Source organism: Simochromis diagramma, unplaced genomic scaffold (genome assembly GCF_900408965.1).
Source record: "Simochromis diagramma unplaced genomic scaffold, fSimDia1.1 OVJJ01000596.1, whole genome shotgun sequence".
In the NCBI taxonomy this organism is placed as follows: domain Eukaryota; kingdom Metazoa; phylum Chordata; class Actinopteri; order Cichliformes; family Cichlidae; genus Simochromis; species Simochromis diagramma.
The window spans coordinates 19,859,701-19,872,850 of record NW_024387245.1 but is presented as its reverse complement, the minus strand read 5'-3'; the positions used below and the strand labels follow the sequence as shown (position 1 = coordinate 19,872,850).

The 13,150-nt window shown below is 40.3% G+C and overlaps 1 protein-coding gene across 2 annotated transcripts in view; it reads right to left on the bottom strand.

Moving 5' to 3' along the window:
• The window catches only part of gsna (gelsolin a), a 20,000-nt gene extending 6,850 nt beyond the window's left edge, over nt 1-13,150 (bottom strand). For both annotated transcript variants that reach the window (XM_040000259.1, XM_040000260.1), the window contains exons 1-8: nt 13,017-13,150; nt 6,065-6,261; nt 3,385-3,539; nt 2,710-2,871; nt 2,472-2,621; nt 2,303-2,392; nt 651-783; nt 24-328 (exon numbers count right to left, since the gene is read on the bottom strand). In XM_040000259.1, the coding sequence (XP_039856193.1) occupies nt 24-328; nt 651-783; nt 2,303-2,392; nt 2,472-2,621; nt 2,710-2,871; nt 3,385-3,539; nt 6,065-6,260 (1,191 nt within the window). In that variant the 5' untranslated portion in view covers nt 6,261; nt 13,017-13,150. The remainder of the gene's footprint in view (nt 1-23; nt 329-650; nt 784-2,302; nt 2,393-2,471; nt 2,622-2,709; nt 2,872-3,384; nt 3,540-6,064; nt 6,262-13,016) is intronic.

Below are 13,150 nucleotides of genomic sequence, written 5' to 3'. Positions count from 1 at the left end.
CAAGCTGAATGACAAACCCCCACCTGTTTCTCTCCGCTGCCATCGTCCACCATGCCATGCTGGGCGGCCATGGCGGAGGATTCATGTAGGGTGGCGGCATCGAAAGGCACCTTCTCAATCTTTGCGATGCTGTTAGCGATGTAGGCCACGCCCAGGCCCACAGTCTCATCTTTATCGCGCCAGTCTTTGAAGAACTGCTTGAAGAGCGGCGTCTCGCCCATCTCAGGCATGATCTGGACCTGCGTGTGTTTGGGGTAACCCATCTTCTTGATGAATTCGTCTGCTGCCTTCATCGCTGCTTTCCGCTCTTCCATGTTGGCGTCTTTGCCTGAAGAGAAAAGACATTAAATACTGGAGAACTAAATGGAGAAATGTTACTGAAAATCAAAAAAGGCGGCCAGAAATTATTTCTAAACCTGGGTGAGAAAGGTCATTTGGTGCATTGACTTCAGCACTAATATAAATATTACAAAAGAGAGAAAGTTGAAAAGAGTTGGTAACGAGAAGGTAAATAGTTTAACTTTTGTGAAATGCACGTATTTGCACTTTTGCTAAGAACGACATGAGACAGCTGTGTTGTCTGCAAGAGTGGAAAAAAGCAGCTCAGCCAAGAGCCATTTCTTGAGTCTGCTGCACCACCCTGCACTGACCTTTCCAGAGAAAGATCTTTCCATCAGAGCCGTGGTCCAGGATAAAGCAGTCACCAGACTCCAGGGTGCTCTGAGCAAAAGGGTTCTCTGCTGCCACGAGAGTAATCGACATGGCTCCGGTAGCATTGGACACCTGCAGGGGAGGATGGGAAGGAGGATGAAAGAGCTGCCAAGCAGGGAAAAGTACCGCTTTTCAGGAGATTGAAAGGCTGCTGTAGACGCTGCTTCCTCTTGATCTTTTAAGCCAGGCAAATATGAGCAAGGGTTTTATAAAAGATACGTCTCTTAATTGATGTCAGCTGGCAATTTTACTCTATGAATCTTAGAAATATGACGCTCATTACTTTATATTTTAACTGATGAATGATCACAAAAAAGGGGCTGTAGTAGGAAACATTTTGGGGGTTATTTTAGAAAAAATTTATATTTTTCTAAAATAACCCCACGAAATGTTTCCTACTCTCTAACACATTATAGTTTTACCTTAATTATTATCTAAATGTGTATTCCTGATAGAGAGTTTGTATTTTTGGACTATATCGATTTACACTTACTAGTCACTTTATTAGGTACACTTTCCTTTTACTGGTTTGGACCCTCTATTTTCCCCTCAGAACTGCCTTAATTCTTTTTAGCAGAGTTTCAGCAAGGTACTGGAAACATTCCTCAGAGATTTATTGGCAGATAGATTGGTATGACCGCATCCCATGATGGTGACTGTGGAGGTACAGTGAGGCCTGCCCAAGAAACCACTTTGAGATGATTTGAGCTTTCTGACATGGGATGTTACCTTACTTGAAGCAGTCATCAGTTGATGTGTACACTAGTAATAAAGAATTGTCAGCAATATATCTCAGGTATACTGTGGCTTTGTGGTGTGACCTTCTGCTGCTCTAGCCCACCTGCTTCAAGATTTGACATATTGTCTCTTCAGAGATGCTCTTTTGCATACTTTGTTGTGCTTATTTGAGTAACTGTTGCCTTTCTCTCAGCACAAACATTATCCCTTATTCAGACCACTCTCTGTAAACTATAGAGATGGTTGAGTGGAAAAATCACCCCAGATCAGCAGTTTCTGAAATACTCGTACAAACCCGCCATATTTAAAGTTTAAAGTCACTTAAATCTTTTTTCTTTCTCATTCTGATGCTTCAGCAGGTCGTCTTAATCATGTCTACCTGCCTAGATGCATGCAGCTGCTGTCTGGATTGCCTGATTACTTGTGTTAATAAGTAGTTGAATAGGTGTACCTAATAAAGTGTGAGTGTATATATGTGCAAAATTAACAAAACATTTACTACATTTTTTTTAATCTACTTTATTTTTAGTACTTTGGGTGCATCGTTCTGGAACTAAACTAAAACGTTTGTGGTCACTTGTAAATTGTTGTTGTTGACAATCAATCATGAATATATTAATTCATCATAAATAACTTTATTATCCTTTTATAATGATGTTTCTGTATTGGTGTTTAGAGGCCCATTTCTAGCAACCAACATTTTTTATGTTGAAGAAGCCACATAATCAGCCTGTGCACAAACTCACAGGAACAAAAACTTTCCTTGCTCATGTGCCAGGCACGTTTCTAAGTGAGTGAACGCCATGTTTGTTTCTGTGTTGTTGCTTTTTTCTTAACAAATACGTGCTCTGACCTTGTAGAGTTTAGCCCTCATCCTGTTTGAAGCATCAGCTTTGATGTCATCCGAGTCTCCAGCTGGTAGATCTGGTTTGGGACCTAACACCTGAGGACAGAGGCAGAGATTTTAATAAAAAAGCGACGCCTGAAGACCTAAATTTGATCTCATAATGCACTGATCGCACCTCTATCATCTTCTCTCTCTCCACCCCCTCATCACAGACATAAACTCGAGACCTCCCACTGCGCTCATTATCACGGATCCCCTTGGCAACCTGAGTAGCCTTCAGCTTCTCAAAGCGGTTGCTCTGGGAGCCACACCACTGGTAAATCTCCTGTGGGGTGAAAGGAAAGACAGTGGATTGAATGAAGAAGAGCTTTTACAAGTCATTTTTTAAGATAAGATCTATGTATAAGATTTACATCTCCCAGGTCCAGGATGAAACAGTCTCCCGTGTTGAAGCTGTCCCAGCTGACCGGCACCTCCGTTGCCCTGACCACGCGGCGTCCTTTAATCTGGAGCACTCGCTGCACCGACACCTCATTGGTGACAACGTGCTTGAAACCAGATGCCACGCCTCCTTTCTGCAACATGAGTGTCGGATTTAAAAGTGAAATAAAATAAATAAATGAAAGTAAAGTCACTCCAACTGTAAATAATAAAATGTTTTTTTGAGCCCTGTTCTCTCCTCAAATTTACTGCCCTCTTGACACGTCTGTGGCAAAAACGTACATACACATAGAAACTGTATAGAAAAATCCTCATATATCAATATTTCACTTACACAGCTTGAACCCTTATCAAAATGATCAAATCTTCTATTTTTGCATCTTACAGTATACTATGGAGCCAACTACGGGGATTTGTTTCTATGCATGTGAAACATCTAAATTTACAGCAGATGTTTCATGTAACAGTGAACGAATAAAGGAACTGAGATTCTGTTTCAAAATATGTGATAAATATAAAGTATTTCTTTACATGAGCCTGGTTTTAAAAGCATCAAAAACATAAAGGAAACACACCCCTCTAATCATTTCTCATATTCCTCTTAGGTAAATTCAAATGTTTCTGCTAGTTCAACAGTGACATCTTACCATGTATTTGATTCCAGACTTGAAGTAGCCCAGAAAGGTTTTGGACTCGTGTCCCTGCACCTCACGGTACTGGATGGGTTTCCCCCCGAGGAAATCGTCCATTTGGACCGTAAAGATGGCTGCTGAGCCGCTCTCATCCTGGGTGCAGAAATCACCTGTGCGAGAGAAACCAAAGAAGGGATCCATCTTAAATCCAGCCCTCACAGTTCTGCTGAAAAATAACCCGGTTAGCCATATTTTGTGTCTGACCAGTTCTCCCAGTGAGGACTTCAGTCAGTTAGGAGATCAATATGTAAGAGCAGCAGCGGGTCACATTAATACATGTAACATTGTTCTATTTATGGGCACACAGTGTAGTCCATCAGCATGTGAGTGGATTACATCACATCCTGTTTATTGGTAAACTGTCTGTGCCAAGATCAATCAAGCTTACGAAAACAAAATAAAATTAATAATCTGACTCAGCAGTGTAAATAATGCGTTACCTAGTAATACCCATTTCCCATTATTAATACCAACACACACAGCACAGATACAAACAGTGACAACTAACTGGGATTTGAAATTGGAAATGAAAATGTTTGGTGATTAAGATGATTATCTTACCAGAACATCAATGATGGTTTGGACACATCCAATACACAATTATAACTTTTGCCCTGTCTCCCTCATGTGCAATGTGCACACAGACAGGGCAATTTTCCCCATTTTCCCTATTTAACAAAGTATTTTATTCTATTAGTACAGTATTGTTTTCTATTTGTATAGTACTTATTCTATTGTATATAGTATTCTTTCTATTTTGTATAGTATGTTATTCTGTTTATCTTATTCTATTCTATTGTTTTTCTCTTTTTCTCTTAATTTTTTACTGCTCTTGTATTTTCTGCCGTGACCAAAAATTTCCCACGTGTGGGACTACTAAAGGTTTATCTTATCTTATCTTATCTTATCTTATCTTATTCTCCCAATTTTAATCAAATAAAGAAGTATATAGTATATAATTAATTTAGTTTTCTCTGTAAAGCTCCTAGTGCTTTGAAATTTTCCCTTGACATAAAGTTTTTTTTTATTTTAAACCGTCATAAATAGTTATACATTAAACTGTATTGGGTAAGTCGTTGGTGAAATAATCTACAAACTTTTGCAAGCACGGTTTAAATTTTCAGCACTTCAATGTAAGACATTATGTTGCATTACTGGCAGCACGTCCTCCTCTTTCCTCTGCTTTTTTCCCCCTTTCCTCCCTCTCGGTTTTGGGTTTGCATGTGTGAGTGTTATTGTGCATCTGGGAATCGCAATTAATGACACCGGCTGGTCATCTCTCCAAAACACCCGCTGGCTTTTCACTTCACACTCAGCCAAACAGATCGGCATCCTAAATGATAGTGCCCAATAGTAAATGGTTATACCAAACTCCTGTAAAAATACAAGAGTTTGCACAGCAAATTCTTTGTGAATACTGGTAAAGGTGTGTTTTTTACAATATGATCTGTGATTGATTTTTATTGCTGTGGATGGAGATGTAGAGCTTTATCATAAAATCATAAAATCTCTATGAATATTATGTATAATAGGAGCTAATTGTGTTAGAAAAGGGAAACCTGTAATCTATACAGCAAAGTCTTCTTTCGTTATGTAAATGTTATATTACCTAGTGGCAGATAACAGCTGACACAAGCTGCCAGTACAGTGCTGTACTGTAATTTAACAGGCAAATTCTCATAGCATGCAGTCAGGCTACGTTTTAGTTCTCACTTCCAGGTATTTCAATTTCCAGGAATTTATTTTCCTGTGCACCTGTGCACCAGGTCTTCACATGGTATTCAAAACCAATTATCTGCAGGGCGGCTCCACCTGTCACATTCTTCTTTGGCTGACCTGCCTCTCACCTTATTTGCTCTTCCTACTTCAGCTCTCCACTCTGGCCAAGATTGCCTGGACTCCTGTGCTCACCTTCTCACTAACATCAGGCTGACCTCCTCTCCAAAAACCACGTATCATTTTAAATATGCAATAAAGTAAAATTATTTTCATAATAATCCTGTTTATGAGTTCAAACTCATGTTCACTAATACTTTAGCTTAAAAGGTCATCTTTTACAAGAATCAGCTTTTTTAGGGATCTCCATACCTCATTTGCCTCTGAGAATATCTACATTTAGTCCTTATTAGGTTTTAAATGCATGAAAAAAACATCTACTATTAAACACCAACCCTCATTCGTTTCACAATCTGATAGAAATGATACAGCTTATTATCTGATAAAACTGTTTGCCAATGAGCCATGTGGCTTTCTGTTGCTTTATGGCACATGACTCACTGTCCTGACTAGTTTCAGCCTCTCCACTGCAGCAGCAACAACGGGCAAAATTACTTTCCAGGGCCTTCATCCTCGTACTGTTCCTCATCTGCTTTGCAAGTCAAAGAAGATCACACTGGAAAACTGAGATCATCTTTATTTTTTGCCACATCACAATGGAAACAAATACAAAAAGGCATGTCTCCCATGTGCTACTAGGGGTTTTTTGCTCAGTCTCAGTGTGACCTGTGATATTCGTGGTTTACTTTCACATTTGAATAATCCAAAAGAAAGAACAGCACTGTATGGTATCCCTTCCAGTTATAATGGTCGACTCTGAGTAATAACCCAGAGATCATTTCCCTTTCACGGCACTCACCCAACCAGAAGTGGAGGTCGTACTGCAGGCTCCCGGAGCGCTGTTTGATAGTATTGAGGATGAGGTAAGCATCTCCGGTGTAAAATCCCCCGTGCAGGTTCTCAGGGACAGGCACCAGGTCAAAGTTCTCCACCCTCCACACCTGGAGGCCTGGCTGCTGTCCAGCTCGCTCAAATTCTGGGTGGTGCGCTGCCATCCTGCATTCAGGGAAGTCACAGACCTTAAGTTAAGGGCTTTTGCTACTGCACAGGCCAAAAACAAATACAGATCAATGAGCTAAACAATAAACTTAGTTGGTCAAAAGGCTACTGCACCAATAAAACTTGCAGAGGTTGTAATAACTTTACAAAGTGAAGCAGACACTGCCCACATGAGAGCTATAAAAGCCACTCCCCTTAAAGCTCAGTGGTTGCCATGAATATAAAGATAAAGCTTTGTTCTAGTTAAGTATTAATACAGAGCAGAGTGATTCATCCACTGTGCTCAGAGTATTTCCTCTAGAGAGCAGCAAGAGGAAGCCATGGCAGTTATGACTCATTGTTATCATCATAAACTGTTAGTGATGGTTGGCAATAGAAACACTTCTGTGTCTCTGTATAACTGTCTATTTGTATATCCTGCAACCAGGGGTTTAAAAAAGCCTTTAAATGTGTCTTTAGATAACTACATAGTGGACAAATCTGCTCAGAGACATCTGTCCAATCATAAACACACACACAGACACACACATAGACCCATTCATTCATGTCTGACATAATGCCACCCACAAACAGTTTCAAGTAGGTGCCTGTGCTACACTAGATTACTGCCTACTGCCTTCTGGAACGCCTGAGCGGATGTCTCAGATGCTAAAATGAGAGCGGGGCATCCTGTTTAAAAAAAGAAAAGCGGTTAAAATTTGAATAGTTTTTCACTTTTTGCAGCTGTTATGTTGTTTGGGTAAAAAATTCTAATGCCAACAACACAATTCATACCACGACGAGGCAATAATTTAAACAAAATTATGCTACAAATTCTGCAGTAAAGATCAACAGCCCACACAGTTACAGCATCCTGTACCAGCTGCTTGTTACGACATAAACACTACAGAGATAACATTTTTTCTGCAGTGGAGTGGAGTAGTGCTCTAACCCAAACTACAATATCAAGTTTAGATGTTATAAAACTGTATAAACTAGAGTTCATGCAGTTCAAAACGAACACAGAACCTAGTTTTCCACAGGAATGCTGCTCGTGTACTGTCTTTCAATTTGCATGCACACTGAAGCAAGAATCGGCCATTCTTCTAGGCAGGCGCCTGCCCACAAACATGGCAGGAATCTGTTATTGACCCGGGAAGAGGAAAGTGGCTCCGAATTCATGCAACCAAGCCAACAAACGTGGGGCTTCTTTCCCCCCCATCTGTGCTCTCTTCTTATGTCAAACTCAGTGCACATTACTTTGTAGCTAAGGAATGGTTTGAGATGGAAAAGCAGGCGGATAATTTCACAGTGAAACACATGCAGTCAAAACAGAAGCTTCCTGGAGTCATACGAGGCCAGGCACCACCTGACCTTCCATGACTACACACAGGTTTGGCTGGACGGGAAAGATCTGAAGCCATGAGGCGATGCCATCACGGCATTATACACAGTCCTTGTAGATTTCCCCTTGTGAGAAGCTTGACGGTCACAAAAACCATAAATGATGCTTCTTTAGCCACATAAGAAGAATTAACTAACGATACCAATGTTGAATAGCCAGTTTCTGAAAGCCTCAACACACATTAGTGGCTTGGGTCATAAAGTTCTTGTATGTTTTATTTGATAAAAAACAGTGTAGAGAGTTTTCATAGCAATTTCACAACAAAAGTGACCCAGAAACTATTTCTAATTTGGATTTTATCTGTCTTGGATCACCACATGGGCTAACCTCAGTCTTTCTACTTAAGCTGTCAAACACGAGCCAGCCAAATTTCCTACTGAATTCCTGTTTAGATCTATTGCTGTGGTCTGGAACATCAAAATGACACAGTTCAGCCTTTACATAACCAAACTTTTGAGTTCAGTAGTTTCTGTAATGCTGTTGTTCAGGCTATATAGTGAGAGTGTATATCATCAGTACCTTTTGAATTCGTTCTTGCTTTCTTTCCATAAATATCATAGGAAAAGCTGAAGGTTTGCAACTTTTTTGGAGAGCTAGATGAGAGTTTCAGAGAGCTACCACTTCCATGTAGCATGTTGTATCCTGGCCTAGCATGATAATTTAAAGCAATGGAAGAAGCTAGCGTAGCTCTGACGAAATTAAAAATGCAGGGCGTTGTAACTTCCTGATGTCTTATTCCCACACTGAGGTTTTCCTGTACCCCCAGAGGCTGTAACACCCCCTCTAAGACCTCAAATTTCTCTTTTAACACTTTCCCAGTGTTTCATAAACTTATTATAGCACAAAGCCAAGCGTGTCTCTTTTCTTTATGCTAAGCAGCTAATCATCACCTTGTTGCCAGTTCATCTAAAGGTTGAAAAAGAAGAAAAAAAGTGATATTTCCCTCCCCAAAAAAAGTTTGGTTATTTCTTAGAGCTATTTTTATTATATCAGTGAGCCCAGATAGCATCCTCAAAACACACCTGATGATTCATATTTTTCAATTATGTATTTTTAAAAGTCATCTAAGTGCAGAAGCAAGCACATCCTCCCAAGATGACTACTTCCTGGCAACTAGCAAAACACTGTAGTGACATACAATAACACTGTGCTCTCATGCAGCTGGTAATAAATCTGGTGCAATGCTACAGCATTTCTTTAATGAAACCAACATACCCAGAAATCTGCAAACAGCTTCACTTTAATTTGAAATCAAGCGGTAAAGGGAATATTTTTACCCCAAGCTGGCCGTTACACAATCATTTAATATTCTCATGTAGAGGGTGCAAGTTTTATGAGCGGTTACCTCTAAATCACATTCTCAAAAACATACCTGAAAACAAAGCTAGGTTTCCTTAACAACTGAAGGGTTTTCATTTAGTAGCTGCTGAGTAGGCTAACTTCCCTCTTAAACATACCACTTGTGGAAAAGACAGTATCACTTCTGTGCAACTTCATATTCTGAAGATGATCATCTCTGTGGCACTAAATAAACATGACTGGCTGTGACTGTGATCTTCTCCTCTGATGGAGAAAAATGTTCTGTCTTGTCTCCTGCACATCAGAGCTCTTTCATCCTAGAGTTAGGTACGATCTCTGACTTAATAAAGCAAACATCAGAGGGGATACACTCAGCATCTGAGCAACCTTTGAAGAATCAAAGCCAGTAATGGTGAAAAAAAGAAGACGAAAACTTACACGGGGAAAGGTTAGAGAATGAAGTTTAAGGCACAATAAGACTCTTACAAATACAAATGTTTTTGCTTGCATGAGGGGCAGCAGCTGACTAAAACAGTCATTTACTATTCAGGGTTGCTTCACACTGGATAAAGTGACTCAAGGAACGGTGGTTTGTTGACTCAACACAGCCTAAATAGAACCGGTCACATGACCTGTGGTCAGTCACGGGCATGCTGAAGAAGGGAGGCGTCTGCCACCAGCCGCACACTGGCATCCAGTCAGTTTGTACCCCCTCATCTGTGGACCCACCCACCACCCCTTCGCCTCCTAACAAACAGGGAATGAGAGCTCATTCCAGCTCCAGTTATCTGATCCCCTCCCCCAATCCTCACCAACCTCTCTTTTGTGTCTGCCTTCGCTTGAGGCCCGAGTGAAAACTCGAAACTTGTGCAGGTCACAGCATTGGATTCATATGACAAGAAATAAACTGTTACATAAGCCCTTGTGATTTGTCTGCTGGTGTCCATTCTTCAAAAACAAACTCAAAATAGTGTTATCTGGAAAATCTTGATTTTTGGGGGCCATGGCAGCATATCACTCCTGAGTTTCTCCCAAATAAAACAATATTCCTCCTTCAGGAATGGTGTGTGTGCGTGTGTGTGTGTGTGTGTGTGTGGGGGGGGGGGGGGGGTATTTCTGGTGACTCATTTCCTCCATGCATGCCACTTTCAGCCTCTTCAAGGCTGCTGAGCTGCCATGTAGCTTGCTCAGGACACATCAGATAATGCTCTGTACAGACTCTGTAATAGCCACTCTGCTTCCCTCCCATCTGTTGACACTGTGTAACACAAGGAGAATCAAAATGGCTGTTTATGACTTTGTAAATAATCTCCCTGATTTATGGATGGCTGTCAAATGATATGAGAAACTTATTTCAGGAACAATCAATATGTGAGTAGCCATAGCTGAAAAACTCTGTAACCACTTCTCTTCTCATGTAATGTGCAGAAAGTTTTAAAGATGGGATTTCACTCTGTATGTGCGCATATGAAGTGAGTTCTCCAGTGAGTAATTAAGTAACAAGTAATGTGTTACACATTACTTTCTTTTTCAATTATGGCCCCAAACAATGCAATTTTACACTTTTAGACAGGAACATTCCTGATATTGTGTGGTCAATTTCACAGTAACAAAAGAAAACTACAGTAAAATGTTTGCTTTATGTATCAGTTATAGAGAAGTCATTATGATTGTGGTTGCACTGCTGCCTCAGGAACTTGGCAGTTTGCAATCATTCGTTCATCTGTGCACTTAAAGTACCCAAAGACAACATGAGGCAGAAAGCTGAAGTTAAAAAGTAAGCTGACCGTTATATTGATGATCCCACAAACATAATTACATCCACCATGAAATCATTCAAAGCTAATAATTGGAGAGTTAGAGGAAGAACTACAAGAACTTTGCATGTTTAAAAAAATCAGAAGCCATTGTGAGCTACACATAAGACTTACAAGAAGTCAATGCTGCTTAATGGGACAAGACTATAGCTTCTGGAGCTTGAGGTGTATTCACATATATTCATATACAATGATGATCACTTTCACAAGTCTAATTTAAATGGCATTTAAAATAAAATATTTTATAAAATTACATAGATCTAAACTTAACTTTAAGTTGTGGTTGAAGGCAGCCTAGATATCCTTCCATTTCCTGCAATGTACCAACACCACTGACAGCAAAACAGCCCCACTGGTGATGCTACCACCACCATGCTTGACAATTGGTACCGTGTTCTTGAAATCCTCACTTTTACTCCTCCAACCATACCTCTTGTCATTGTGGCCAGATAGCTCAAAATTTCTCTCATCTGAACATAAAACTTTTTTACAGAAGGCATGTGGCTCGTCCATGTGGGCAGCTGCAAGTTTCAATGGAGCTTGAAGCTGTCGATTTTGGAGCAGGGGCTTCTTTCTTGGTTGGCCCCTGGTCAGTCCATGGCGATGTAAAACTCGTCTCACAGCGGACAGTAATGGTGGTGTACCAGCAGTTTCCAGTTCATGGCAGGCTTGAACCTGCCATGAACTGGTGAGTCCTGAGTTATTCGTGAACATCTGAACTAATTTCCTTTCATCTGACGGTGACAGTTTGGGTCTTCTTCCAGACATCAGCAAAGTGGTGACACATCCGAGTAACTTGTACTTACATACAATTGTTTGAACTGATGATCTTGGAATTTGTAGTTCTTTAGAAATAACTCCAAGAGACTTTCCCAACTTGTGTAAATCTACAATGCTCTGTTTTAGATCTTCACTGAGTTCCTTGGACTTTCCCATTGTTCTGAGTATTGGTCAATCCAGCCAGAATTTTTGCCAGAAGCTTGTTGATGGCTACCAAAAACATCTGGTCAAGGTGCAACTCACTAAGGGACATTTAGCCAAATACTAGTGAGCGTAAATACATATTTGAACCTGTATATATATACTTTTGACTCTGTGTGCAGTAAAGAAATCCAAAATAAATTCCAACTTGTGCACCCAATTCTTGTTTTTGAATGGTATTAAAGATGTATGCTGTACAATCATTCCACCCTGGAAAAAGAACAGTTCAAAGACATCATTGAAAGCCCAATATTACCATAACATTCATGCCCGGGATAAGTGTATGTAAACTTCTGACCACAACTTGGTATGCACCCATTCTTGTTGTTCCCCAGATGAGCCCTAAAGAAAGCATGCACACTGTTGTTTAAGGCGTATAAATTTGAAGTAGGGTGTAGTTCAGACACCACTTAATCTCTGGAGTGAGGAGCTGACTCAGTTCTTTCTAACTTCTGCACACATCATACAGTCTGATGAACTCAGTATATGCTCGCTACAACTGTCACGAAGAGGATGTTATGACGGATCTGCTCATAACTGTTTGGTCATTTCTGTGGCAACCACAGCACAGTAACTAGTGTTTAGGACAGACGGGTACACTCAGTTTAGTCCACGGGTGACACATAACCCATTTTAATCTAAGACCAGTACAACTTTTTGTATAATACTGCGTTTGTGTGTAGTGATATTAGCTACACCACACCATGAATAACGGTGCACTTTATTAATAAAACTCAAATTGTCAAATGGTTTCTATAATTTTCATGCTTTGCAACAACCAACCTTTGGTCATATGTTCGACACTCCAGCTTTAGGATACAAAGCTGCTAGGTAGAATCTCACAGTTTCTACCATAGATCCTGAAAAACAGCATGTTTCTATAGTAACATGTTGTTTGGGTTTTTGCATCACATCATGAAAGTCACTCTAAATACAGTCAGACAGAGTGTGACGTCAGTTTTCATCCACACTGCATTTTCAGGAAACATTTCAGGTTTCCTTCGACTTGTCCTTATATGGCAACACTGCCTTGCATTATAGCTAATTAAAAGCTAAGTTTAGCACTTTTTCTATTTATTAGATAAGAAGAATATTGGTTAAAGTATAACAAAAACCGTAATTTCACCCTGTAGTTTAGTCTCTCTCTGTTAAACCTATAATCCAGACAGAACTAACGGGCGTTAAATAACGCATCAAATTACCATCCTGCAATCTGTGCGTCAGGCTACATATTTTGTTCGAATAACGTGGGTTAATAACACAAACCTTACCTGAACGCGAAGGTTGTGATCTGGGTCTATAACGGACGGACGGGTGTGGACCTGAGCTGCAGCAGGAGCACAGAGTCGGTAGTTCAGCAGAGCGCAAAGCAGCTTTTTATGGTTCTGGCCCGGGACTCACTATA